The sequence below is a fragment of the Tenrec ecaudatus genome, chromosome 12, assembly GCF_050624435.1.
Source record: "Tenrec ecaudatus isolate mTenEca1 chromosome 12, mTenEca1.hap1, whole genome shotgun sequence".
NCBI classification, from domain to species: domain Eukaryota; kingdom Metazoa; phylum Chordata; class Mammalia; order Afrosoricida; family Tenrecidae; genus Tenrec; species Tenrec ecaudatus.
Genome location: NC_134541.1, coordinates 117,509,202 through 117,536,180, shown reverse-complemented (window position 1 = coordinate 117,536,180; position 26,979 = coordinate 117,509,202). Strand labels below are relative to the sequence as shown.

At 39.2% G+C, this 26,979-nt stretch overlaps 1 protein-coding gene and 1 non-coding gene across 2 annotated transcripts in view; both read right to left on the bottom strand.

Annotated features, from left to right (window-relative positions):
- Nucleotides 1–26,979, bottom strand: part of LOC142422895 (phospholipid-transporting ATPase ABCA3-like) — an 83,143-nt gene that overhangs the window by 35,109 nt on the left and 21,055 nt on the right. Inside the window, exons 6-10 of the mRNA XM_075528114.1 lie at nt 15,753–15,908; nt 14,840–15,050; nt 12,125–12,278; nt 9,010–9,108; nt 394–556 (exon numbers count right to left, since the gene is read on the bottom strand). Of these exons, the coding sequence (XP_075384229.1) occupies nt 394–556; nt 9,010–9,108; nt 12,125–12,278; nt 14,840–15,050; nt 15,753–15,908 (783 nt within the window). The remainder of the gene's footprint in view (nt 1–393; nt 557–9,009; nt 9,109–12,124; nt 12,279–14,839; nt 15,051–15,752; nt 15,909–26,979) is intronic.
- LOC142423646 (small nucleolar RNA SNORA42/SNORA80 family) lies at nt 23,435–23,567 on the bottom strand. The gene has a single exon (XR_012779253.1). It is a non-coding gene; the product is annotated as a small nucleolar RNA SNORA42/SNORA80 family (small nucleolar RNA).

Here is a 26,979-nt window from a genome sequence, read left to right as displayed (position 1 = left end):
TATATGTTTGTTAGAATTCTGTAGGTAATTGGGAGTTAGTGAAGGGTTTTAAGCACAGACTCTAACGTTTGGGTGCAGTGCAGAGGATCGATGTAAGGATGCATATGCAAAAGTGTGAGAGATTTGATAAGACTATGTGAGGTGAACAGAATTGAACTTGAAAAGGAAGGCAAATGTGGAGAAGAAGGGACCATTGGAGGGATACTTAGAGAAAAATGATCAAAACTCTGGTTGCTTTTCTGTAGGAACTTTGTAGAGTTATGATCGATTGATCATGAAAAGATAGTGGCATGCCTAGATCACGCTGTACCATCAGATCCCATACTGATCTTACCATCATCTCCATTGTTAACCAAACCTTCCAATTTTATAATCCCAAGGAAGAGTAATCACCCCAGTGTTAAACTGGATGTTAGACAGGTCCACTGACATCAAGCTTTCACTCTTTGACTTATTATCCCAACTTTTGAGGTAACGCTGTACTTTATTACGATCACGCTTGGTGGGAAGGTGAATGGCCTGGAGATCCACCATGGAGTCTGTCAATTGGATGACCCTGCATCAAAACACCACATTTTAAAAAACGACATTGTGTTGGCAGGCTCTACCTGAGCTGAAACATTCAATGGGGCGACAAGGAACACTAAGCAGTTACTTAAATATTAACACCGGGAGGATGAGAACTTTCGTAACGAACACAGTCTTCCTGGACTCTAGGAAGATTTCCTGGATGAAGTGCACTTTAATTTGAGAACTCGAGAATGGGTAATGGGTAATAACTAAAAACGAGGCGAAGAAGGCAGGAAAAGTTCCCCCTACAGAGGGAAGAGATGATCTGAAAAATTGAGACTGAGATGGGATGGGGTTCAACAAAGTCAGTATTTCTGGATCTTGGAAAAGGCAAAGGAAGGGAAGTCGGCTCTGTAAGGTACAGAAGACTTTGTTTCCTCCCATTGTCAAGAACTCAGCCTCTCCTTGTGTAAATTGAATCCATTCATCCTGATGACTTCTCCCTTTCTGTCGTCTTTGGGAACCTTATCCCACTTAATCTTCTTCATCAGAATTTAAATATCTTTAATACACGCGTCCCTCGACACCAGGTCTCCCTCCCCTCTTCTTCATCACAGCCGGTGCCCCACATTTTGCTAAATCCAGGGAACGTATTTTGCGGCTTGCCTAATTAACCCTTTCCGTAACACTTGACCCTGCGCATGATCTTGCCTTTCTTGAAATAATTCCTTCCTTTGGCTTGCACAACACCATTCTCTGTTTTGCTTTTCACCCTGAATGTTTCATTCTGTCTTTTTTTAAATGGGTCTTTGTTCTTGCTTTAAAAGTGGATATTCTACAAGGCTCTATCTTAAGTTCTCTCTCTTATTCTTTGTCAGAAGTCTCAAAAAAACTTGGTATTGATAGGCTGCTTAAAGATGTTTTTCCTTTACATAAGAATGCAAATTTTATATTAATTAAATAAAATACTTTTGACATACACAACATTCTTCTACTTCTTTAATGTTTCCTCCCTGCCCACTATCATGACCCCAGCTCTGCCTTACAAGTAGGGCTAGACCTGAACACGTACAATGGTGCAGATAAGAGCTCTCAACACACAGAACCCAGGACAGATAAAGCCCTCGGGAACAGTAATGGGAGTAGTGATATGAGTGGGGGAAGAGGAGGGTAGAAGGGGGAAAGATGGGGGAACTGTCTACAATGATCGACATATAACCCACTCCCCAGGGAAATGAACAACAGAAACGTGGGTGAAGGGAGACAGTGGACAGTGTAAGATGATTTTTAAAATGAGCTCAGTACTCATGAGTGATAATTATTTTTTTGAACCAAAAGGCTAATTTTGGTTCAAAATTTAAAGAATGTTGTGGCACTTGCATAATCTGTCAATTTGTGAAGGGGTGGAGTCTAGTCTGTCAGTCAGGTCGCAGCTTGTTGACCTCCTTTGGAGGTGCTATGGAGATAAGTAGCTCACTGGAGGTGGGACACACACACACTCTCTCTCTCTTTGCTTTGTCTCTGCAAGACCATTCCTGTTGACAAGCCACATGGAGCTATGCTGATGGCAGCCAGAGCCCTGGAACTGGAGGAGCCACGTGGAGACCCATGCCAGTGTTGAGATGCTTCCACCACCACTGGATCCAGAAGACTTTTCCCCCACTGGACTGTGATATTCTTGCATTTGGAATTATTGCATGGTTTTGTAAGTCTAAAGGGGAATTTATGTATTAGTATTGGTCAAATGGGCGAATATTGGAGTTTTGGACTTGATCTGGACTAGGCTGGGATGTTTCTCAATATACAATTGCTCTTTTATATAAAGCTCTTTCTTATACACATATGAGTATCCATGAATTTGTTTCTCTAGTCTAGCCAGACTAACACAAATGTCTTAGGGCAATAGTTTTTGGGGAGTCTTTCTGTCTCAAATAATACAGTAGGTTTTTTTTTTCAAATAGATGAAATGATAAGGCAGTGATGAGTGATCAGCTCCTCAATGAACAAATAGAATAATTTCTCTGGGAGTCTAACTCATTCTTGTAGACAGAATATGTACTGCAATATTTACTTTAAAAATTGGCATCAATGGTTTATTGGAAATGTGGAGGGTAGTTCAGGGATAGGGAGCAAAAAAATCAAGCAGGATCAGGGAAGGATCATTAGAACTGAAGTTATGATGTATATATAACTTTAAAAAAGTGATTTTTAACAGTGGAAGTGTATGATATGTGAACACTATATCAAGAAAACTGTCCCCCCTCCTCCAAAAAAGAAACTAAACTTGACCAACAGGTGGAGGAAGAGTTTTTGCTTAGGGTTGGATAATGTGGTAGTTACATAATGTGGTGTCAATTTAGGATTTTAGAGGATTAAGAGGGAAGGAGTGGAGTGTTGTCTGTCAATAGGTTCATAACTAATGAGGCCTCTGTGTCGGCATGGCCTTCTCCTGATGATTCTGGGAACTCCTCTATTTCCTTCTTGGAGGCGGGAGACACACTCTCTCTGCTCACTCCCCGTGAGACATTTCTGATAAGAAGCCACATGAAGCTACACTGATGCAGCCAGAGCTCTGGGAGCTGGAGAAGCCACATGGAGACCCCTGTCAGTGCTGAAATGCTTTAAATGCCACTGGATCCACAAGACTTCCCACCCACTGGCCTGTGATCTTCCTGTATTCAGCGTCATTGCATGTGTTTCGTATAGATTGGTATCAGACATATGGGCTAATATCAGACTTATGGACCTGATCTGGACTGAGTTGGGATGTTTTCTCAATATTCAATTGCTCTTATATATAAATCCCTTTCCTATACACATGAATGTCTATAGATTTGTTTCTCTAGCCTACCCAGACTAACATAGGAGGCATTGAGTTTATGTTAATGGTGGTAGAATAATTTGGAAAAGGATATCAATAATGGTTGTACAACATGAAGAGTACAATCAATGGCACTGAATTCTACATATAGAAGTTGTTGAATTGGAGAATGTCTTATGTGTATATTTTTGGCACAATTAAAATAAATAATTACATAGTGAAAGAAAAAAATTGACACTTTCCACTCAACATTTAAAACAGTGATATTTTCTCTTGAAATAATAGATTCTAGCTATTCAAGATCCCGGAAATTCCTGGTTTATTCTCAAATAATAGGAATTATTTTTATCAACATTGCTAGTATCATGAAAATGTTTTTATTCCATCCCTCACTTCACATACATGCATGAATAACTTTCCTCTTGATAACAATGTGCTTAAGTATTAAGAGGTAAAACTGTTGTGCCCATTTCTTGATGTAGCACCTTGAAAATAGGAGGTTTCAGTGACTTCAATTGACTATATTCAGAATCATCACTCTTTGTTCCAGAAATGAGGCTTACATTTTATTGACACTAATTGTTCTCTGGGAATAAATAAGAGTATAGGTTGACATTGAACTCTACCCAGCCCCCTCACCCCACACTTTTTTCCAGTGTGGAAAAATATTTCATTGCAGGATGGATAGTGGTCATGATTGTTCAACTTAGTGAATGTTATTAATTCCACTGAGCTGTACACTTCAATAGTCAACTTTTTTGTTATATATTTTACTATAATTAAAATTTGAAAATGTAAATGGTCACTAATCAATATTGTCTACCATATTGGATAATAAATTCTAGACTTTTATCTGCATTTATATGCATATACACATGCATGCATAGATTGTTTTGTGCTTCTAAAAACTTTATAATACTCTATGACAAAAGCAAACTAATTACAACACCATTATGAGTAACTTCCAATGGGAAGGTCAAGGGAAAACAAATAAAATGTATAAGCATTAAATAACGCTTGGCTTAGAAACCACCAGGTATAAGAAATTAAAAATGCAATCTAAAATTTGGTGAATAAAAGAGAATGAAAGCACAAGTTTCCAAAATCTCTGGGCAGAGCAAAAGCACTGCTCAGACAGCAACTGGTTGCAATAAACACATCCATACAAGACTCAGGAAGAATATAGCCGGAGGTAATAAACACCGGAAGATCTCCACAGAAACCACCGGAGAGATCCCACTAGGAGGGAAGACCTGCACTCCCTGGAAGTCCAAAAAACAACTTAAAAGTTAAGCTCACCAGAGTTTCTTAAAGGTGGACATCAGCAGTGTCTGCTGTCTCTCCCTCACCACTGATCAATGGCGTGAGCTGCTTCTGGGCACTCCCTGCCCCTGCACAAGCCTATCCTTCCCTGTCTTGGTTTCAAGCCACCCAGCTGAAACTCTTACCTAACTGTTTTTGGGGGCTCTGTGTGGATAGCAGACTGTGTGGGCAGCTTGGTGCAGACATCCTCACTACTCAAGTAATACTTTTATGCCATCTACCTTCTTCTTTCTTGCTTTATTCTCTAACACCCCTCACACGAGGTGCACACATACACACAGTAACATGGCCAAAGGAGCAGGAATGCCCACCCAAATGGCAGTTTTATTTATTTTTTACTGTGTTTTATATTTCTTCTTTGCTTTTTTGTATCTTTGATCTATTTAAATGTTTTAAATATTTTTTCTAGTTCCCTCCTACTTCATCTTCCCATGTGACCCTGCCCCTGCAAATATATATGGCCCCCAGGCAAAAAGAGGCAGGCTCACAGATCCAGGCCCACCCAAACCAGGGTTATCTTTTTTAAACCAGGCAATTTTCTTTTCCCGAGTTCCCAGACAAGCCCATGTTCATGCTACCACAAGAACAAAGCCCCAGCAGTCATTTCCAACCCATGTCCCCAACTTTTGTTTGGTCTTCTCTGCACATTCACATTTTTTTGGTTCTTCGTTTTCTCTTTGTCACAGTTTCTTGTTATTTTGTGTTCTTACCCTTCCCATTGTCCTCCTTTATCTTTCTTCTTCTTTTTAATTTTATTAAAAGACCATTTTATTGGGGGCTCTTGCAGCTTTTATAACAATTCATACATTAATTGCATCTAGCCTATTTGTACCTATGTTGCTATCTTCTAAACAGACTGAGAGGAGGAACAAAGACACCAATAAAACACCACACACACACACACACACACACACACACACACACACCAAACAGAAGAAAAAGAAACCAAATACAAACACAGCAAAATGGCAGCAACAGCCTTGCATATAGCAATAGCCACACTGGATGTCAATGTATTAAGTGTGCCAATCAAGAGACAGAGAGTAGCAGCAGAGTGGATAAGAAAAGAAGACCCATATAAATGCTGCCTACAAGAGACAAAACTTAAACCCAAAGACAAGAAGAGACTAAAAAAAATATCATGGGATACAGAAAAACTTACCAAGCCAATGGTAGCCATAAAACAACAGGAGTGGCAATATTAATCCCAGATAAAACAGACTTTAAGGCAAATGTTAAGATAAGTATGTCTAATTTTAATATATTTTTCCAATTTTATTAGTACTTCATATATCATACAATTCAATAGTTCAATCATATCAAGAAGTGTTGTGTAGTCATTACCACAATCAATTTTAGCACATTTTCTTCTTCTTTGTACTAATTATTAGTGTAATAATACTTATTTTTCATGGTGGTAGAAATATACATAATAAAACATTCTAAAATTCAACAACTTCTACATCGTATAATTCAGTGCCATTTATTATGCTGTTATGAAACCATTATTGATATCCATTTCTAAATTATTACACTCCCATTAACATAAGCTCACTGACCCCTAAGTAAAAACTCTTCCTCTTTCATCCAGGGTAGCCATTGGTCAGCTTTGGTTTATTTTTCCTTTTTTTAAAAAGTATTCTTACTGATATAAAATTCACATATCATAACTTCCATGGTTAAGTCACTTTAAAAAACATATCATCTCAATATGCTCTAGTGCTCCCTCCCACTTTCCCATCTTCATTGTTTGCTCCCCCATTCTCATCCCCCTTTCTCCCCATAAACTCTTGCATCAGTTATTGTCTCTAACCATCCATTTTTCTGTGATTCATAAATTGGGAAACCTAACAAATAATAAAACATAAAAACAAAATGAAGCAGAACAAGGAAAGTAATAATAATGATATAAAGATAAAAATAGTGGAAAAAGAAAAAACAACCAACAATATTAAAAAATCCAGAAAAGAAATTTCTGTCATGGAACAAGTGAGAAATACTTAAGCCTACAGCAAATTTAGGTTGGGTCAAGAGGGAGGTCAACTGTCCAATTATCATATTATAGTCTGATCCACCATAATCAAGGTTACAATAGGCTCTCATAGTACAGCTGTGCGCACCGGGAATGTGCCCGAGGCTTAATCTGACTAGATACTCTGCAGATGGATTTTGGGTTCCTACTGTCCCCTTCATGGCCTTCTACAAATCGGGTGTTCACAATTTAAGCTATGCTTTTTCCTTTCTAATATTTGGTTGTTATCACCATTTTTGGATCACACAAGCTGGTGTGCTTCTTCCATGTGGACTTAGTAGATGCCTCACTTCTATGGCTGCTTGTTTGAATACAAGACTTTAAGACACCCCTCCCCCCACACACAGCCAAGACCCCAGACACTATTTCAATCGATAGCCCGGCACCATCTGTGTTCGCGTCACCACACTTAACTCTAACACCGTAACTTCAGTGATCGCTTTGTGGAGGTGAGTATGGAGCAGGGCTATCTTATAGGAACTAATTGTGCTTTGACTGGGGCTGGAATTAAGTGTCAGGAGTTCTGTGTGTGTGTCCACTGCAACATGTCATCAAACCCAGAAGAGAAGCAGAGTGCCCTGAGCGAGATGGTTGGTGTCAGAAGAGGATAAACAAGGACAGAAGCAGGTCTAGCTTGATAGAAATCATCTTTGAGCAGATGTGGCATTGTGTTCTCCTTCCTCGTGAAGTTGATTCTGACTCATCGTGATTCTTTGTACAACAAAACGAATGAGGTTGCATATAATTTCATGTACCAGTTGGCCATTTGAATATCTTCTTTAGGAAATCCTCTGTATTTTGCCCATTTCTTGATCGGGTTGTTTGTGTTTGTGCTGTTAATTTGGAGAAATTTACATATGTATATAGATTTGGGAATTATGCTCACATTTGATATATGGTCTCTGAAAATGTTTCCCCATCCTTTAGGTTGTCTATTCTGTTGGGGAAAGTCTTTCAACATATAAAAATCTATGAAGTCTCAACTATTTATATTGTTCTTATAGCTTGAGCATTTATTTTCATACCAGATCATCTAATGTTCAACAGTGGGTTCCACATCTGTAGGGACTGTAAGAAGAAAAATCTGGCATCGGTATTGGAGGAAGGCTCATTAACAACCTGTGACATGCAAAAGACATCATCTTGCCTCCTGAAAGTGAGGAGGACTCGCAGGCTATGAAGACCAAAGTGGTAGCCTTAAATATGGACAGCAACTCCATGTAGAGAGACCCAGAGTCCTCACAACTGCATCAGTTGGCAACATCATGATAAACCGAGGAGAGATCAACATAATCAAGGATTTCATTTTACTTGATCCATAGTCAATGGTCATTGGAGCAACAGTCAAGAAATTAAAAAAATCAAATGTAAAATTGCATTGGGCAAAGCTGCTACAAAAGCTTTCTTTAAAGTGTTAAAGGGCAAAGATGCCACTCTGAATACTAAGATTTCCTTGACCCCAAACCAACCAATCATGCTGCCACTGGGTGAATGCTGATTTATAGCGACCCCCTGTGGGTTTCTGAGACTGTAACTGTTTATGGGAGTAGAAAGCCATATTTTTCTCCCTTGGAGGTATTGGTGGTTTCACACTGCTAACCAACAGGATTGCAGCTCAACAATACCAACAGCGCTCCTACTGTGCTTGACCCAGGGCCTGATATTGTCAGGTGTTGCATATGCATGTGAAGCTCGAAAATGAAGACAGAAGAATCCATGCCTTTGGGTAATGGTGTTGGTGAAAAATATGAAAGATACCATGAACTTCTAGAGGCGCAAACAAATCTGTCTTGGAAGAAGTACAAACAGAATACTCCTTCGAAGTGACGATGATGAGACTTTGCCTCATGTACTTGGGACATGTCATCGGGAAAGATCAGATCCTAGAAAAGAACTTCATGCTCAGTAAAGCAGAGGGTCAGTGAAGAAAGAGGAAGTCCCCCAATAAGGGGAATTGACATAGTGGTTAGAATAATGGGTTCAAACATAATTGTGCGAATGCTGAAGGACCAGACAGTGTTTCATTCTATTGTACACAGAATCACTGTGAGTTTAATCAACTTGATGTCACCTAATGACAACAGCAATAACAACAATTATCTCATATTGCCTCTACATTTTCTCCTAAAACTTTTCATAAGTCCCATTTTTCTGATTACTTTGTTTCTACACATTAACACTTACTCTCTTTATCACATTTATATTTTCAGATAAAACATATTTACAATTCCAGTAATTATTTTATTTCTGTACCATTTGTCAAATTTCCAAAAAACTCACAACTTTCGGCAGAGTATTATTTTGCTGCAATTCACATACTCACCTAAGGAAGACTTCTTCCATGGTGGCGAAAGAGGCACCATAACTGGCAATGCCTAGTCTCAATTGTTGATTTTTCAGTTCATTAAATAAATCTGCAAACCTAGGAGGCATAAAGGAGGATGATTCTATTTTTCTTTTAGGTATTTATCTTTACGTGGCCCAGAAAATATATATTTTGATTGACTCTGGACTACCACAGATGCTCGGGAAAGTTGAACAGGAGAAGGAATATATTTTATGTAATAATAAGTGATATTCATTTTATATTAGTATCTGTAGTTTAATGTTAAAGGCTGATTGGCTTACATAAACTTAATGACTGGAGGCAGAGACAAGATGAAATCCTAGTAACATTCTACGTAATCTCTGTAAACCAAGAGACCAGAAAAACTGATGGAAGTACATATAATTACAACTGACAATCCTGGAACTCTGAGTATAAAATGAGGAGATAAGGAACTGGATTAACAACCCACTGAACAGGAGACAGAACAAAAACAGCGACAGAACAGAGAGGTGACTTGAAGCCCCAACTGCATCTGGCCATTGGGAGGCCACCCACACAGGTGAGCAGTCAATTTCACAGCATTCCTATTAGAACAGACACATAGGATGGTTATATCGAGTGGAGAAGGCGAAGAGAACATGATCTGAAGAGGGAGAGAAAAGTTCAGCAAAACAAGTGACACGCAAAAGAAGCAAAACTGGTAACTGCTGTTACCAGTGACTACAGAGGGGACAGGGCCACGGAAGGACCGAAGGAAACAGTTCATAGTGCAGAGCCCCAGCTGTTTATGGGGAAGGTCTACTTGGTGGAGAGAGTCTGCAGAATGTTTTTTTTGTAAACACTGGACTCTGGGTGCATCCAGGAATGGAATAATTGGCTGTGCTAAGAGCGTACCTGATGCAACGTGGGGCCAAAAAAGTGATTTTTTTCCCCTCCTACTTTCCCTATCGTGTACCTTCCTGATGACCACGCCCCCTACTAGTTATTAGGCCATTAAGTTAGTTTGACTAAATGCAAAAACATCCAAATAATGCAAACATCTTCTCGGCAGAGGGTGAATCAAATAAATGAAACCTGAATAAAAGCTACAAAAATTATTGGGTAAAAAAGAAATAAAATGTGAAATAAAACATATCCCTAGAACAAGAAAAAAAACACAACATACAAAAATCTTTGAGACACAGCAAACAGGGAAATCAGAGACCAATACAATATATAGCAATAATTTTACACATCACAAAAGAACAGAGAACCAACATCAACACACTAACCCAACAAATTAAAAATTTCTACCCAAATCATCACATTGTATTGACCAAAAGAAGTCACAAGATTCAAGGAAGTGGAAGAGAATAGTTTCCACCTTTTGAGGGGAAGAACAGCAATTTCTCATTGTGAAAGAAACTACCTCCATGCAGTATGATTCTCTGAGGTTTGTTGTTAGTAAACTACAGCACTCTTCCCTCAATTTCTATGCAAGTTTGGATCCCACTTCTGCCACCGATCATTGTACCAGTTCAGTTCAATTGAATCAGGTTCCCATTAAGGGTACAGAATCACCATTCAGGAAAAAGAGATTTATTATTTATTCACTTACTTGAAGATGTTCAGTTTTATTTTATTTCAAACTATTTTCTTATGACCTAATCCAGACGTCATACCATTCCATAGTTCAATGATTTCAAGCAGTGTTGCAAATCACTACAACAATCAGATTCAAAACATTTTCTTCCTTCTTGTATTCCTTGGTATTAGCTCCCCATTACTGCACCCCCACCTACCTTGCCGTATCCCCCTAGCTCCTCTTACTCTAGTCTAGTTAATGTCTCTATAGATTACTTAATTCTGGGTTTCATATACTGAAAAACAGAGAAAAATATCTAACAGGGTCAAGAAGTTTACCAACCATGAAAAATACAACAGTGGTAAACCTCAATACGAAAAACAAAACCCAACAACACAGAAAATACTAAAAACCAGATCCAGCACAAACTGTATCAAACGGGAGATTATATGACAAGGTTTTAACCATTAAAGTCAGATTTATCATTTTAATCTACTATAGTCCTCTCTGCAATACTCTGTCTGATCACCAGGTTATTTCCAATCCTAGAGGGAAATCAGAAAAAGAGATTTATTATAGAAATTATAATCCATACAATTGTGGAAGGATACAGAGCTATCAAGGCCCACAAGTGTAGATGAAGGACCAGAGAAAAAGTTACTAACCAGGCAAGTTGCTGAAGTGGGACTGGGAAGGGCAATATCATGGGAAGGTTCATGAAAAGATATTGCCTGTAGGGCAGCAGTTGGGTGGTATGCCAAGCTATGGCTGATTAGCCAAGCAACACTTTGGAAAAACAGCTGACTATGGAATAGTAGAGAGTGAGGGCAAGCTAGGTACCTCTATGCATGTTACTGTATCCAATTATAATAACCTTCATAGAACAATACCCACAGCCTTCCAAATATCATGCAAATTTCTTTTATGACCATTCCAACACAGAGCTACAATTTTAGAACACAATACTCAACTAAACGAATATAACAGAGACGTAAATTTCTACAGCCAGTATTATATAAAGACACAAGATAAGATATAAACAAATCAAACCAAAAGTTATTTCTTTACACTTATAAATTATATTGCCCTCAGAGAAAAGAAAAAAATAAGTAAACATCCAACATCTGGTACAATGTAAACTTCTCCCTAAGAGAATTTAGTAAAAAAAAGTAAAATAGAAACGTACATAGAATATTATTATTTATATAATCCGATGTTTAAAAGAAGAAAACACGGCACAAACTCCAGTTATAAGGCATGCTTAAGAAAACCATGATATTTCAGTATAATGCCATAGTATATAGGATGTGAATGTGGGTCATATTAATATACAGAAACACACATAAGAAATCATCATAAGCAAAAAGGAGGTCAACTTACATGTATCTGTTAATTACAATTGTGTAAAATTATGTGACCCTACAATGGCCAACATTTATAAAAATGCCTAAGATCATAATCATTTCCACATACTTGTTTACATGTTTAACAAAACTTGAACTTATAACCATGAAAGTACATTAGTTGTTTTCTCTGGGTGCATACCTGTTTGCATAGTCTTTAGGTAGGATAAATGATAACTCAGATCCAACATGGCTTTGTAAAATGGCATTTGGTACATAGTTATATATAAGACTGGTAATTTGTGTTGCTTCTTTACTGTGAGGCTCTTGCACTACAACCATATTATATCCTATACCTGTAAGAATAACAGAGAAGAAAAAATATTACAGCTTTGTATTTCCAGTTTACGCTGCCTGAATTTACTAAAATGTCTGTTTGTGTCAGGCCAAACTTTCCAGAAAAGAATAAATGACTGCTAGCCACATAAATCCTGGTTGTCATAGTAACTTTCCTTAATGGTGCTTCAAGAGTCTTGCTTCCTGTTTTCTCTGCTGGACATGGAAAATGAGAGGCTATAGCCTGGGAGAGGAAGGGTTCTCCTGACAATGTAGGTGTGATGGATGTTCTAGAACTGCTGGATGGCTCTGTACACAACAGAGGCAGCTCTTCTTCGGCATTGGACAAACATGTATCATTTCATTGTATTATTTTTCAGGGATTAATGAAATCTGTGACTGGGGATCAAAGTCCAGAGGAAGTCCTCTGTGACCTGGCTTCCCATTTGTTCCCCACATCCATGAAAGATGCATATTAATAAGTCACCCTACCTTTCTTGCTAGCTCTTGCTTTCCTTTAACTCTGTTGCATATGATGTGATCTAATTCTTCCTTCCCTTTTATACTACTTTCGTTCTTTTCCAGGGCTCTGATGGCATACCGAGTTACACATTGGACTACCAACTCCAAGGTTAGTGGGTTCAAATCCACTAGTTCCTCCGTAGGAGAAAGATGAGGCATTCTGCTCTTGTAACTATTCGCAGTCTTGGAAAACCACAATGACAGGCCTACTTTGCCTAGAGCAGGGACCAGCAAACTTTGAGAAGGAAGAGCCATCCTGTCCCTTACAGCAATTTAAAAATTACTCAAGAGCCATGGATATATATTTTACAAACAAATGAAATCACCATTATCTGAATAATATGCTTTAAAAGTTTTCCATTTTACTTCAGAGCCACACGTACATGCTGAAAGAGCCGCATAACGCTCGAGAGCTGCGGTTTGCCGACCCCTGTTCTTAGAGGGTCTGCTATGAGTTGGCATTGACTCAATTGCAGTAAATTAGTTCCTTTCTTTTCTCTCTGCCTGGGCTTCTCTTTGTCTCTGTTTTAAGCTAAACAATAAACCCTTACTAAGGCTATCCTTAAAAATATAGACTAATGAAGTCCATAGATATTAGGACTATAGGAAATGATTCAGCAATATGCTGCGGAGCAAATCTGCCTCAAAACACCTCTTGACATGTTAAAAGGTCAAGATGGCACTTTGAGAAGAAAGGCGAAACTGGTAGAAGGTATGGTATTCTTAATGCCCTCTCCTATCATGCAAACGCTGGGCACTGGATAAAGAGGACTGAAGAAGAATTTACGTAGTTCAATTAGGGTGTTGGCGAAGAATGTTGAAAGTCTCATGAGTTGCAGGGAAATAGAATGTTTCTTAGAAGAGAAGATGTCATGTGCAGGTGATCAGGAGGGACCAGTCCATAGAGAAGGGCATCATGCTTGATAAAGAAGAAGGTCCGCGGGACAGTGTGAGGTATGACAAAATAATAATAATTTATAAATTGTCAAGGGTTCATGAGGGAGTGGGGAGCAGGGAGAGAGGGGAAAATGAGGAGCTGATACCAAGGACTCAAGCAGAAAGAAAATGTTTTGAGAATATTGATGGCAACAAATGTACAGATGTGCTTGACACAATGGATGGATGGATGGATTGTGATAAGAGTTGTACGAGCCCCCAATAAAATGATTTATAAAAAAAGGTCACCCCCTCAAAGGGGAAGACCCAAATTAAGATGGATTGACACAGTGGCTCCAACAATGGGCTCCAACACAATTGTGAGGATGCACAGGATCAAGCAGTGTTTCTTCCATGGTACATAGAAGAGCCGCGAGCAGGAACGCAGTCCACAGCACCGAGCAAGACCAACACTATTCTTCTGGTTATATAAAGACGTCATTAATTAGGAGAGGCAGCACAGTCCTTGACGCCCATGTGTTTGGAGGAGAACAATGCTTACTTACTGAATTTTGAAACTGTCCTTGTACCGGAGCCTTCCATGCAAGTAAAAAATATCATTCAAATAATGGAGATTTTAATCATCTGTGTGATAAAGTGGAGTTATTTGTTTTGCCTCCCCCCTTTTCTAATTATGGTAAATATATACACAACGCAGCAGTTGGCATTTCTACAATCTTCATGTGCATAGTTCAATGATATTAATGATATTCATCATGGTGTTCAGTCATCACTATGAACGGTTTCAGAATTTTCTTATCACCCTTAACAGATGCTTGGCCTTCTTATATTTTCATTCATGCATCCATAGATCCATCCATCCAACAATTTAGAGAGAGTAATATGTTCTGGTGGAAGGGACAACATGAATGAATTCATGGTAGCAGGAATGACCCGAGCAGTTGAAGACTGGGTCGTAGTAGGAACTTAGGTTGGATAGTGGGGAGGCCAGATCAGAAGACAAAAAGAGTCAAAGCCAAGAAGAAGGGTTAGGCTAGATGTAGTAAAATGAATAACACTGTACAAAGGAGTTTTATATTAATATAACAGTGAAGGAAGGTCAATCTGATAGTGGAAATCATGGAAAGGTCATGGAAAGGTCGAATAAGGAGATTTGAAGAACCGTATTTTTGTCTGAGGAACATCGAAGAGCCACAGCACTGCAGGTTCCCCTTGACTATGATGGCGATGCGATCAGCCAGCAGGTCCGCTTCATCTACAGAAGGAGTGGCGAGGAGGATGGTGCGGCCATATTTCTGCTGTTGAAGGAGCGTCCAGGTGGCTTTCTTTGACACTGAGTCCATGCCAGTGGTTGGCGCATCTAGCATCACCACCTACACACCAAAATACAGCCCAAGTTACTGGTGCCTTCCCATTTTTGAAGAAACTCCCTATTTCTCGGGGGATCTTAGAATTGGTCTATCTTTTTATTTCCAATTATGCAGTATTACTTGCCAAAGTACAGGGAGTATGTCAGGCTAAACTAAAACTATAGCTCTTACGCTGTAGTGTCTATCAGCATCATTGGAAGCACGGGTTAAAGCTGTCTTACTGGTTCCCACTCTCAGAGTTTCTGAGTCCATAGATTTGGGTGGGAATTTAATTTTCAGCAAGTTCCCAGGTAATTCTGCTGCTGCTTTGTAAACCACGCACTGAGGAGTTACTGATGTAGAGCAGGGGTAAGCAGCCTTCTTCTGTGAGGGTTAGAAAATGTGCACTTCTGTCTTTGCAGAACCGATCATTTCCATCACAACAACGCTAGTTTGCTGTTGTGGCACCAAAGCAGCTATAGAAACGATGGGAATGTCTGTGTTTCAATAAAACTTTATTTATAAAACAGACTTGGTCCATATGACATAGGTCATAGCCCCCTTGTCTAAAAGGCATTCCAGAGAGAGGCTTAGCTTTCTTCTGGAGGGTATTAATCTTTTTGAAGTTTATCTGCTCTCTTGGATTTATAGTAAGCTGCTTTTAGGAGTTTCTCCCCCTCACCTGGCAAGGCTGTAGTAGGGACTCAATTATATACCTATTTATACCTTAGGATTCCCTGTAAGTGCAATACTGATACAAAGCTTGCGTTTCATTCCTCCACTCAATGAATTAGGAAATGAATGTCGTTTATCTTGCAACTTAAAGAAATTCAAGGCATTGTTAATTTCATTGTGGCATATGTCCCAAGGCAATCCTTTCAGCTGAAAACCAAGAAAAGAGAAGAGAGAATTTGGACTGGGTTCTGACAACCTGCCGACCATCGCCACATCAGAACGATTCTAGACCCTTTTTTACATAGCAAGTATGGAAAATTTTCCTCCTTCACTCATGTTACGAACTCACGGTCTTATTTCCATTTCCCACCCCACAACCTCGCGCCACCACCCCTCGCCCGGCCAACCCGGGCCGCCCCCGGACGCGAAAGGTGGGTAGACCAGCAGCCTCGGAGAAGATATCTTGTCCTCCTTCTCGTCGCTGCTAGGGGAATCACCGGGAGTTTGCCCCGTCCGGGCTAGCGCCCGGTGGGCTGACCACCGCATCGTTCCCCCTCCTACTCTCAAAAAATATCTGCTGAAATCCTAACCCTGGATTTGTAAATAGGTGTTTGATTTTGTTATGGGGTTATATTAGAGAACGATGGGTTTTAATCCTGACCAGTCGAACAATAAAAAGAGAAACAGAGACACAGATAGAAGAGGAAGAAAGAGGATGGAGATAGATGCATATAAAAGTCCAGCGATGTCAAGACTCTAAGATAGAGGTGGCGGGGATTGTACAGCTCCCCTTGACACGACTGAACAATTGAACTTCAATTGTATGATATGTAAATTGTGTGCCAATAAAATTGTTGAAAAAATTATTCCAGATACTAGAAATTTAAATATACAAGGATGGACCTTCCCCTAGAACCGCATCCTAAATTTGGGCTTGTAGCTTCCTGAATTGTGAGAAAATAAAATTTCTATCCTTTAAAGCCACCCAATCGTGGTATTTCTGTCACAGTGATATTAGGTAACCAGAATAACACCTTTGTCTCTAAAGAATTCATCTCAAAAATGAACTCTTGAAAATACTTTGAGGTACACTGATGAGAAAAGTGAACACACAGAAATTTTCCCTCTGGCTTACCCTAGCAAAGAAGTAAAGGTGTTCAGATACTGTTAAATGATCAAACAAAAGATCATTTTGCGGGCACAAACTGAAGCTCTTCCGTATGTGAACCAGGTCCTTCGAAATATCAAATCCACAAACATATGCGTTTCCACGTGTAGGAGGGAACACACCTAGAACAAGCAGAAGCCACCGCAGGGTTCTTAGTATAAGTCAAGAGGAGGTATCCTTTGTCATTGACAGCTGACTGTGCTTTTGTCTGTCTAAATCTCAACAGAGGACCACTTCAATGGCAATCCCACATTAATTTTTATTCATGGAGAACGGAGTAAATACAAAGCAGTTGTTGTGAAGGATGGGAAATAAAACTGGGACATGATTACAATGAGGAGAAAACAATTTAGCGAGGAAGGTAAAAACAGTGACATGAAGCAAATGAAGAGTCTAGTGAATCTTCAGATTTAGCAAGCTGGGCCCACACCCACGTCCACTGATCTAAGTTCTGCACTCTTTTTGTAAAACTTAGATGATGTGTCTTCCCCTCAAGCTAAATTAATAAGAATTTCTAGGGACTCAATTTGGCTCTTGTTATTAAAAAATATTTCCAGGTGATACTAAAGTATAGTCAGCATTTAGTATTAATATGTTAAGATTAATATTTTTATGAATATTCATGATCTTTTACTAGTCATATATTTAGGAATATTAGTTTCAACAAACTAGATAAAAATTTCTCCTGTAGTTTTCAACTAGAGGCAGATTTTATGAGAAACTTAATAAACAGTAAAGGGGTAATAATTGATAATGTGAAACTGTTAGCTTGTCTTTTTTTCAGCAAGTAAATTCCAGATGTAATTTAATTTGCTCCTAATAGATGAAGATGCAAATCGTCTGTAACTGAATGAGAGTTTCCTGCTATTCAGCAGACTCAGAGGCTACATGGTACCCAAATAAAAACCAAACTCATTGCCACTGAGTCAATGCCGGCTCAGAGAGACCATCCAGGACAAGGCACTCTTTACAGGAACAGAAAATCTCGTCTTTCTCCCTCGGAGCCACTTTGGTAGCTCCTTGGTAGTGTGCTCATCTGGGTACTTTAGAGAAACAAACCCACAGAAACTCATATGTATAAGAGAGAGTTTGATATAAAGGTTAAGTGCGCATCAAGAAAACATCCCAACCCAGTGCTGCCCAAGCCCACAAGTCTAACATTAACCCATATGTCCAACACCAATCCACAAAGTCCTCCTCCATCTCACAAAATACCCACAATGATGCCGACTGCAGGAGGAACGCCGAGTCAGTGAAAGGGTAATCATCTCAGAGTTGGCAGGGGTCTCCACACGGCTGCTCCAACACCCAGGGCTGCATTGGGGTAGGTCCATGCTGCTTCTCCTTGGGGATGTCTTGCAGGAAGTGAGCCTTGCCAGCTGAAGCAGGGAACTGGCTAAGGCAGCTGCACCCTGGTCCGACCATCACAAAGCATGATACCCGAGAACTAGAAAGGCGAGGCTCACCGAATCGTTTATCTCTCCACCCTTCAATTAACCCCACAAGTGTTTATTGGCCAGGTTGGCACAATAAACTAACTACCTCTGTAGTCACCAGTAAATCTTCAGCTATCCAGCAATTCCCTGAAATTGGCAGAGCAAGTGTAGACTTCTTGGGACAACTTTACTGATGGAGAAGGGTTGCTGTTTCAGTTTCTATTTTCAGTGACAACAACCCTCCAACTGTTCCGTTCTTTAGGTGTGTGTGTGTCTATATTTCCTCTGTCCACGAAGAGGATCACTTCCAGGCACCTAATCTTTCACCTCCCATCAATTCTGACAGCATTCCATTTTCACTTTCATTACATCCCTTCAACTCTCTGCTGCTTTTACCACTCAGTATGCTGCGTGTAAGTAACAGAAAGCTCAATGCACAATGGCTTAAATCAGGTCGGAATTTTCCTCTCAATTAACACGCAGGCTGATGTGGCAGCTCAGGGATTCTCGTGGGCTTATGTTAGTAAGGTGTTTGTTTCTACCTGGGACGTTTTCATAACTCTGCCCTGCTATGCATCTCAATATTCATGGATATATTTGTAACAAAGGTAAACATATGCCATTCAAATCTCTTTCAAATCTCCCTATATTTACGGATACATCAGTGCTCTCCTTCCCATACTTGTTCAGCCAGCATGTCTTTCCATACTTCTACTCATAGATCACAATTATTTCAGGATTGTGTGTAGAATAGTATTTCTATTGTCTTTAACATGTGCACACACCCCAGTATATTGTCTGCCTCCAGGATTTTCATTTTGACTACTTCCCTCTTCTTGAATATTGTCTTCCCCTCTTCACCCAAATTAACATTGTCCCAGCCTTTAGTGAGTCACTTCTCCTTTCTCCCCTCCTACATCAAAAATGGTTTCTCTGAGTGTCAGCAATCTTTCCTTGACTTTTTACAATAGCGGTCTTATACAATATTTGTCCTTTTGTGACTGACCAATTTCCCTCATTATGATGTCCTCCAGATTCATCTCTGTTATGACATATTTCAGTGATTCATTATTATTTTTTAGTGTTGTGTATGTACCAAAGCTGATTTATTGATTCTTTCATTGGCATTTGAGTTGATTCTGTCTCTTTGCTATTGTGAATTGCGCTGTGATGAACATGGGCATGTATGCATCTACTCATGTGTCATTTCTTGTGCGCCAAATAGAGACATTATTGTGGTATACGCATTAGGCTGCTAACTGCAAGGTCAGCAGTTCGTAACCACTGGCTGCACTGTGGGAGAAAGATGAGGCTTTCTACTCCTGTAAAAATTTACGGTCTCAGAAACCCACAGGGGGCAGTTCTACCCTGTCCTATAGGGTTGCTATGAGTCAGAATAGCAAATTTTATGATCTTTCCATTTCCAACTTTTGGCGTAAGTACCATATTATTTTCCACAGTGGATGCGCCATATTACAGTCCCACTAGCAGTGTATGAGGGTTCTAGTCTCTTTGTACACTTATCAGTATTTGTTGTTGTCTATTTCATTGAAATAGGTGACAAATGCTGGGGAGAGAGTTTTACCATTCACAGTTGGTTTGATTGGCACCTCTCTAATGGTGGGCGCTGGTGTTGTCTAAGTGAGATGGACTGCTAACTGCAAGGTTTGTGATTGAAACCTCCCAGCAGTTCCTTGAGAGAAAACGAGTCCATCTCCTCCTGTAAGGATTAACAGCCTCGGAAATCCCAGGAGTTGGAACTGATTCTTGGTAGTGGATTTTTTGAATGGCCAATGGTCCCTGGTAAACTAAGGCGACAGTGAAAGAGAGGGAGCCCCTAAACAAGATGAATTGACATGGGGCAGCAACAATGGGCTCAAATGTTAGAGGGATTGGAAGAATAGCCCAGGACTGAGCGGTGTTTGTTCTTTTGTACATAGGGTTGCTATGAGTCAGAACCAACTCAATGGCAGCTTGAAACAATGAGGACACCGCTCACTTGTTTGTTGTACTGTGATAACTCGTGTGTTGCTGAAGTGCTGGAAGCTATGCCAGCGGAGTTTCAAAGACTAGCAAGGCCCCCGTGGTGAACAGGTTTAGTGCTGCCCTCAAAATGCAACTGTGGAAGAGTTAATGATATGGAGTAAAGCTTTCTTAACCTCAAATGGAAAAGTAACAGCTGGAAACGTCCACTAATAATTGGAATGTGAATTGTATGGCTGTAGGAAAATTTAAAGTCATCAAAATGGAAGCTGAATGCTCTAAGACCAATATTGCAGGCATGAGTGAGTTCAACTGGGCTGGTTTGGAAATACAACTTTAAGAGGAATAATGCCACAGTCATTGGCAACAGTAACTCTTCAAGATCTAGTTCAAAGTCCGGTAATGTACAACATGTCGTCGGCTTGTGTTTGGGACGTGGGGGCCTTCTATGTCATCCTGTTCTTTAGGAATGCTTGATTTATCTTTGCCTTCCTCATAACCCTAATGCTTAGCTTTCCCATCTTTTACAGAATGGTATTGTCATCTGCCTTGTGATTGCATTACATCTCTAGATCACTCTGGGCAGTACTGACTTTTGGATTTTAACAGTCTTTTATTTTTCAGATTATCTTTATTCTCTGCCTGATTTTGGTATCATAGTTATGCTAGCATCAAGAAATACATTTGTGAGTTCACCCTACTTTCCTATTCTCTGGAATCGTTTGAGTAGAATTGGTGTCAGCTCTTCTTTGAATGTTTGGTTGAGTTCACCAGTGAAGCGGATTTTTGGTTTTTGAAAGTTTAATGTCTTTTTGGCGTGTGGGTTGGTTTAGATTTTCTACTTCAGCTTGCATTAGTTCATTGAGCAGTGTGTTTCTAGAAACAGGTCGATTTCTGCTAGGTGTCCAAATTTGTGGGAGTACATTTTTTCATAGTATTCTGTGATTATACTTTCATTTCAGTTGATTCTGTTCTAACACCATCCATTTATCTGTGTTACTTGCCTCTTTTCCTTTATTAGATTTGCCAGTGGTTTGTCAATTTTTTTAATCCTTTCAAAGAAACAACTTCTTGTCTTGACTATTCAACTGTTAATTTTTAAAGTTTAACGTCTTCTGTGTTCTTTGTTTTGCTGCTCTTTTCTTAATAGTTGGAGATGTTGAACTAAGATGTTGATTTTGACTCTCTCTTTTATTTGATATGAGTGTTTATTGCTATAAATTGTCTTTGGAGTACTGCTTTTGTTGTATCTCAAAGACTTGGGGCTGTTATATTTTCAGTTTAATTTGATTCCAGGATTTAAAATTCCCCATTTTCTTTCTCCCCCCCCCCAAATACCTGGTAGTTTTTAAGCAAAGTTGTTATTCTATTTCCGTGTATTTAATTTCCCCTTGATGTTCCTACTGTTGATTTATAATTTGATAAGTGTTATGAAAACAGCTATGAAATATGTTTCTGTCCCTAAATTTATAGAGGCTTGCTTTGTGGGCATAGCATGTGTGCTGGAAAAGAATATATATTGTACACTTATTAGGTGGAGAATTCTGAAAATGCCTCTAAGGTCAAGTGGGTTGATTGTATTGTGTAGTTTTCCCATGTCTTTAATTTCCTTGTAGCCATTCTATCTTCAATCAGAAATGGTGCTTTAGTTCTTCTACTGTTATCGTAGAGTTGTCTGTTTCCTTCTTCAATTGTTAACAGTTTGATTTATGAATGCTGAGGCCTTTCATTGAGTGAATTCATATTTATTATGGTGATGTAATATGTTATCGACTCTCTCATCACTGTATAATGCTCTTCTTTGTCTCTTACAGCTGGATTTTTGCCTTTAAGTATTTTTTTAATCATAAAATAACATTGACACTCCTGTATTTTTAATTGCCTTTAGCTTGAGATTTTTTTTTCCCATTCTTTAATTTTTTAGTCTGTTTGTGTTTTTGTGCCTAAGATGTGTCTCTCAGACATGTTTCTTATCCATTATTTTACTCTACTTTTAACTGGTGCCTTTCATTCATTTTAAATTACTGGAATTATCGGTAGGTATGAGATTATTGATGCATTTTCCTTAATATAGTGCTGTTGATTTATTAGTTTGACATAAGGTCAAATATTGCTGAGACCACTACTATAAGGTTCAACACCAAGGCCAGGTAGGTGTCTGTTCTCAGATCACATAATCTTCTAATGTGGCCTCCCAAGCAACTAGGTAGCATTCCTGCCTAATGCCCAGGACCATAAAGCACCCTTTTACTTGGACATGTTAACAACCACTTCGAGAGAGGAAGCCTCACCTAAGCTGGGATCAGTTTTTCATGATGGAGGGAGAGGCAGAAGATCAATCAATCTGTGCCATATAAAAGTGGTCTACAGTCATCCCACATCAACAGACACTCCTACAAGAGTGACTAGTAAACCTTACTGGAAATCCAAGTAAAGAGAAGGGGACATATTTGTCTTGGAGAAGACAATTTTCCTTCTGTTGGTGGGTAAACTGGATGAATAAGGAAGCCTGAAGAGGAATCAATGCATGTGAATTGCCCTGGTGGAGAAGAAGATCGAAAGTATCAGGGACTGCCAAAGGGCACTCTATATTGAAAGAAGCACAGCCAGAGAGCTCTTTAGGGGCAAAGATGGCAAGATGTCATTTTGGGAATGTTGTCAGGGTAGGCCAGTCCTCAGAAAAGAGATCTTGGTTGGTAAAGTAGCTGATTTGTTTTTGTTGTTAGGTACCATTGGGTCAATTCCAGTCCACAGCGGCCCTATGCACAATAGCCCTGCACCGTCCTGAGAATGAACTCTTGCTGTACCTGAGTCCATTGTTGCAGCAATTGTGTCAATCCATCTCCTTGAGGGCCTTCCTATATTGTCCTGCCTCTCCACTTTCCCACTGTACTTTTACTCTGGTTTCTGTTTTTAACTTTAAGGAGGCCTGGTGGCACAATGGTTAAGTGACTGCTAACCGAAAAGTCCGAGATTCAAACCCGCCAACAGCTCTGTAGAAGAAAAGGCCTACCATCTGCATCGCTAATGATTACATCCTTGTAAACCCCATGGAGCATCCCCCGTGCCCCGTTTTAAATAGGGTCACCACGACTTGGAATTTACGTGATGACACACAACTACAATATTTCTTTTTTTTTTTCCCCCACTGTGCAACCCCGCTTCAGTGCCTCAAGCCCACCGGATAAAGCCAGGCAATGGTTCCGGGTGACAGTTTGCTTTGGCATGGGACACTGAGAGGCCCATGGGATCGGACCTGCCATTAATCCAAACTGATGCACACAACTACAATATTTCAATCGAGAAGTTACCATTATTACTGTAACTTATTTGAAAGTAATGCTTTTTCTATGAAAACTTTAAAGCATTTTTCGTTGCTTTGCCTTTCAGAGGTTGGCTAGGATGTGACTAGATGTAGTGTTATTTTTATTTACACTATTAATGGGGCTTACAAATCATCCTGTATTTGGGACTTGAGGTCTTTCTCTAGGTTTACAAGATGGTCAGCAATTATATTTTCAAATAAAAATTCCCCAATATTTACCTTCTATCCTTATGCAGTTCTAATTTACTCCATGTTAAATCTTCTCACCAAATACCCTTTGCCTCTGCCTGTCTATTCTATATTTCTATCCTTTTATTCTCTTTCATTTAATTTATATCATCTTCTAACTTCTCTTCCAGTTTTATTGAATATGCTGCAAAGATCATCCATTGAGCTCTTAATTTAATGCATTTTATTAAAAAATTCCTATTCTTTAATAAAATTTTCAACTCTGTATTTGATTTCTTTGAACATTTTATTAAAAATTCCAATTCTTTAATAAAATTCTCAACTCTGTATTTTATTTCATATATATATATATGAAATCAATATATATATGATGTTAGGTGCTGTCAAGTCATTCTGGCACACAACGATCCCATGTACAAAAGAATGAAACACTCCTGAGGTTTGTGCTATCCTCACCATTGAAGAACAGCAATCTATGTGGAACTCCATAATAATTAAAAATTTTATACCAGCAGGAAAAATGCCTGAAGTATAGCAATTAAGCTTTCAACATTTTGTTGAGATTCTAATGAAATACCATAGTGGTTACTTTTCTCTTTGAAGCTTATTATTTTTGTCTTAGATTTTAATTCTTCTCTTTTAATATTTTTCTTAAAGAGCTGCTAGTGACTGTAACTGGGATAGACTTGCAGCAAGGGTTTCTTCCTTTTAAATCATTTTATTGGGGGCTGGGTTTCTTTTGTTATTCAGGTAATGAGGCTTTGTAATAAGCCATGCTGTCTGAAATTGCCCTGATGGCTTGTTTGTGATTGCCCTGTATTTGGTGGCTCTCTCCCCGGTGGTGTACATTGTATGTTCAAGAGCCACTGTTTGCTGTAGCATGCTTTTCATGCTGTCTGACCTCTGTTAATAGGAGAAAACTCAAATTTGGGTTTAAGAATTTTACAAGAAGGTCTTCTGTGTTATTTATCTTCCGCAAATTGTGTTTTCTAGCCAGTGTACAAAGGGACAGGTAAACAGATACAGAGATCACAGACCACATAAAATGATGAACTCCTTTTCATTGCATGGAATCCAAGCTAGACAAACCCCTCAGAAACAGTAATGGGAGTAAAGATTCCTTGAGGGCATGGGAAGAGATGGGGGTGGAGGAGAGGGAATGGATAGAAATGATGAATATGTAACCCCACTGGAGGGGAATGAACAAAAGTATTGTAAGTGAATAGATACACTGGAAGGTGTGAGATATGGCAAAATATATAAAATAATAATAATATATTCAGGGTCCACGGGGGTGGTAGGGTGGGGGAAGGAAGGGATAAAGGGGAGCTGATATCAAAGAGCTCAAGAAGAAAGAAAATGTATTGAAAATGATGACAGCTATTGTACAATTATACTTAATCTAATGAAACTATGGGTTGTATTAATATCTGTAAGAGCTCCTAATAAAATGTTTTAAAAAATGCTGAACTCTTAAGGCTCTCTGGAAGCTGTCTCTGTTTCTCTTTCTTGTTGTCCCATATATATAATTCTTACTGCATGTTAGCAGTTTGCACTAAGGTGTATAAGTATCTCTTACAGGTACGTGTATAGCTCTGTCCCAGCACTCCCTTCTCTCCCACCCACAACTATAACTTATTCCCTGACACTCAAATAGACTAGAACCCGAGACCTCGACGCTAATTCGGTCCAGAAGGAGCTTTGAGATGAGATGCAGTCAAGTTCCAAATCAATTTTTCCCATAAGAAATAACTGAAAATGGATTAATCTGTTCTCATCCACCAAGTTTTCACCCTAATCTTGCCTTTTTATATAAAACAGTACGCAGAAATTTCAAAGTAATTAAGCTCAGAGTTAAGTAAGATAATTAAATAAGCACAATTAAATAAGAAGCACAACATTATAAAAACGTTTTTAACAATACAGTATGGCCCATACCTTGAGACTGATGAGGACCTGGATCTGTGGACACGGATGTGGAGAGGAGGGATGGAGGGAGAGTCATTGTTTGGAAGGAGAAGCCCCTTCCACAAAATCAACTGGTGGCTGCTTTGCAGGAGTATTTTTCCTTCTTTGTCTTTTTTTCCCCCACTAGGACCTGGTGGCTTTCTCTAAAAAACAGATCTGTCTAATGTGGTCTGCTGTTGGTGTTTCCTTAACTGTTTTCTAAAAAGGGTTTACTAAATTATCATCAACAATATCGATAACACGGTTAACCAGTTCCATGTTATGATGATTCTTTTCAAAAAACTCTTTCTTAGGACCCATGTTTTTTTTTTTTTTAATCTAAAAGCAGTACAAAAACCCACAAAACCTAGTAAGACTATAGCAAAACGCTTGGAACACAGACGCGAAAGGTTTAAACAACACGCACTAACAACACCAACTAACGCTGAGTGACAGAAACATGAACTGCTTTGTTTACAAAAATCACATGTGTTGGGTCGGATTCTGATGTTTGAGCTCCGATGCAAAATGACCTCCACATCTCGCGTCAAATTCCTATTATGTCGAGTACCGATGCTGCTGAATACTGGGTTCTACTGTACGTGTAGTCCCTGAGCCCTGGGTCCCCAGTAAGCGTTCCAGAAACCAATGTCTAGGTAGAAGTAGTTTTCCGGGACTGAGAAGACTAGTAAAACCACTGGCCCATCCTCAAGCAAACGTGAGCATCATTTATTTGTTCACTGTTACTCATACATGCCATGCAGCAGGCCTGTGTAATAATATGAGGATAAGTAATATAAGGCTTTGAAAACTTTATGGAAAAAGTCTATATCTGTTAATTCCATTAGCTATAACTTTTTCATAGCCTCTATGTGTTTACTGAACATGTGACTGTGTGCCATGCATTTAAATATATGACACACATGATATCTCATTTATTTCTTTTTTTTTTACATTTTATTAGGGACTCATACAACTCTTATCACAATCCATACATATACATACATCAATTGTATAAAGCACATCCATACATTCCCTGCCCCAATCATTCTCAAAGCATTTGCTCTCCACTCAAGCCCTTTGCATCAGGTCCTCTTTTTTTTCCCCTCCCTCATGTGCCCTTGGTAATTTATACATCATTATTTTGTCATATCTTGCCCTATCCAGAGTCTCCCTCCCCCCCCCTTCTCTGCTGTCCCTCTCCCAGGGAGGAGGTCACATGTAGATCCT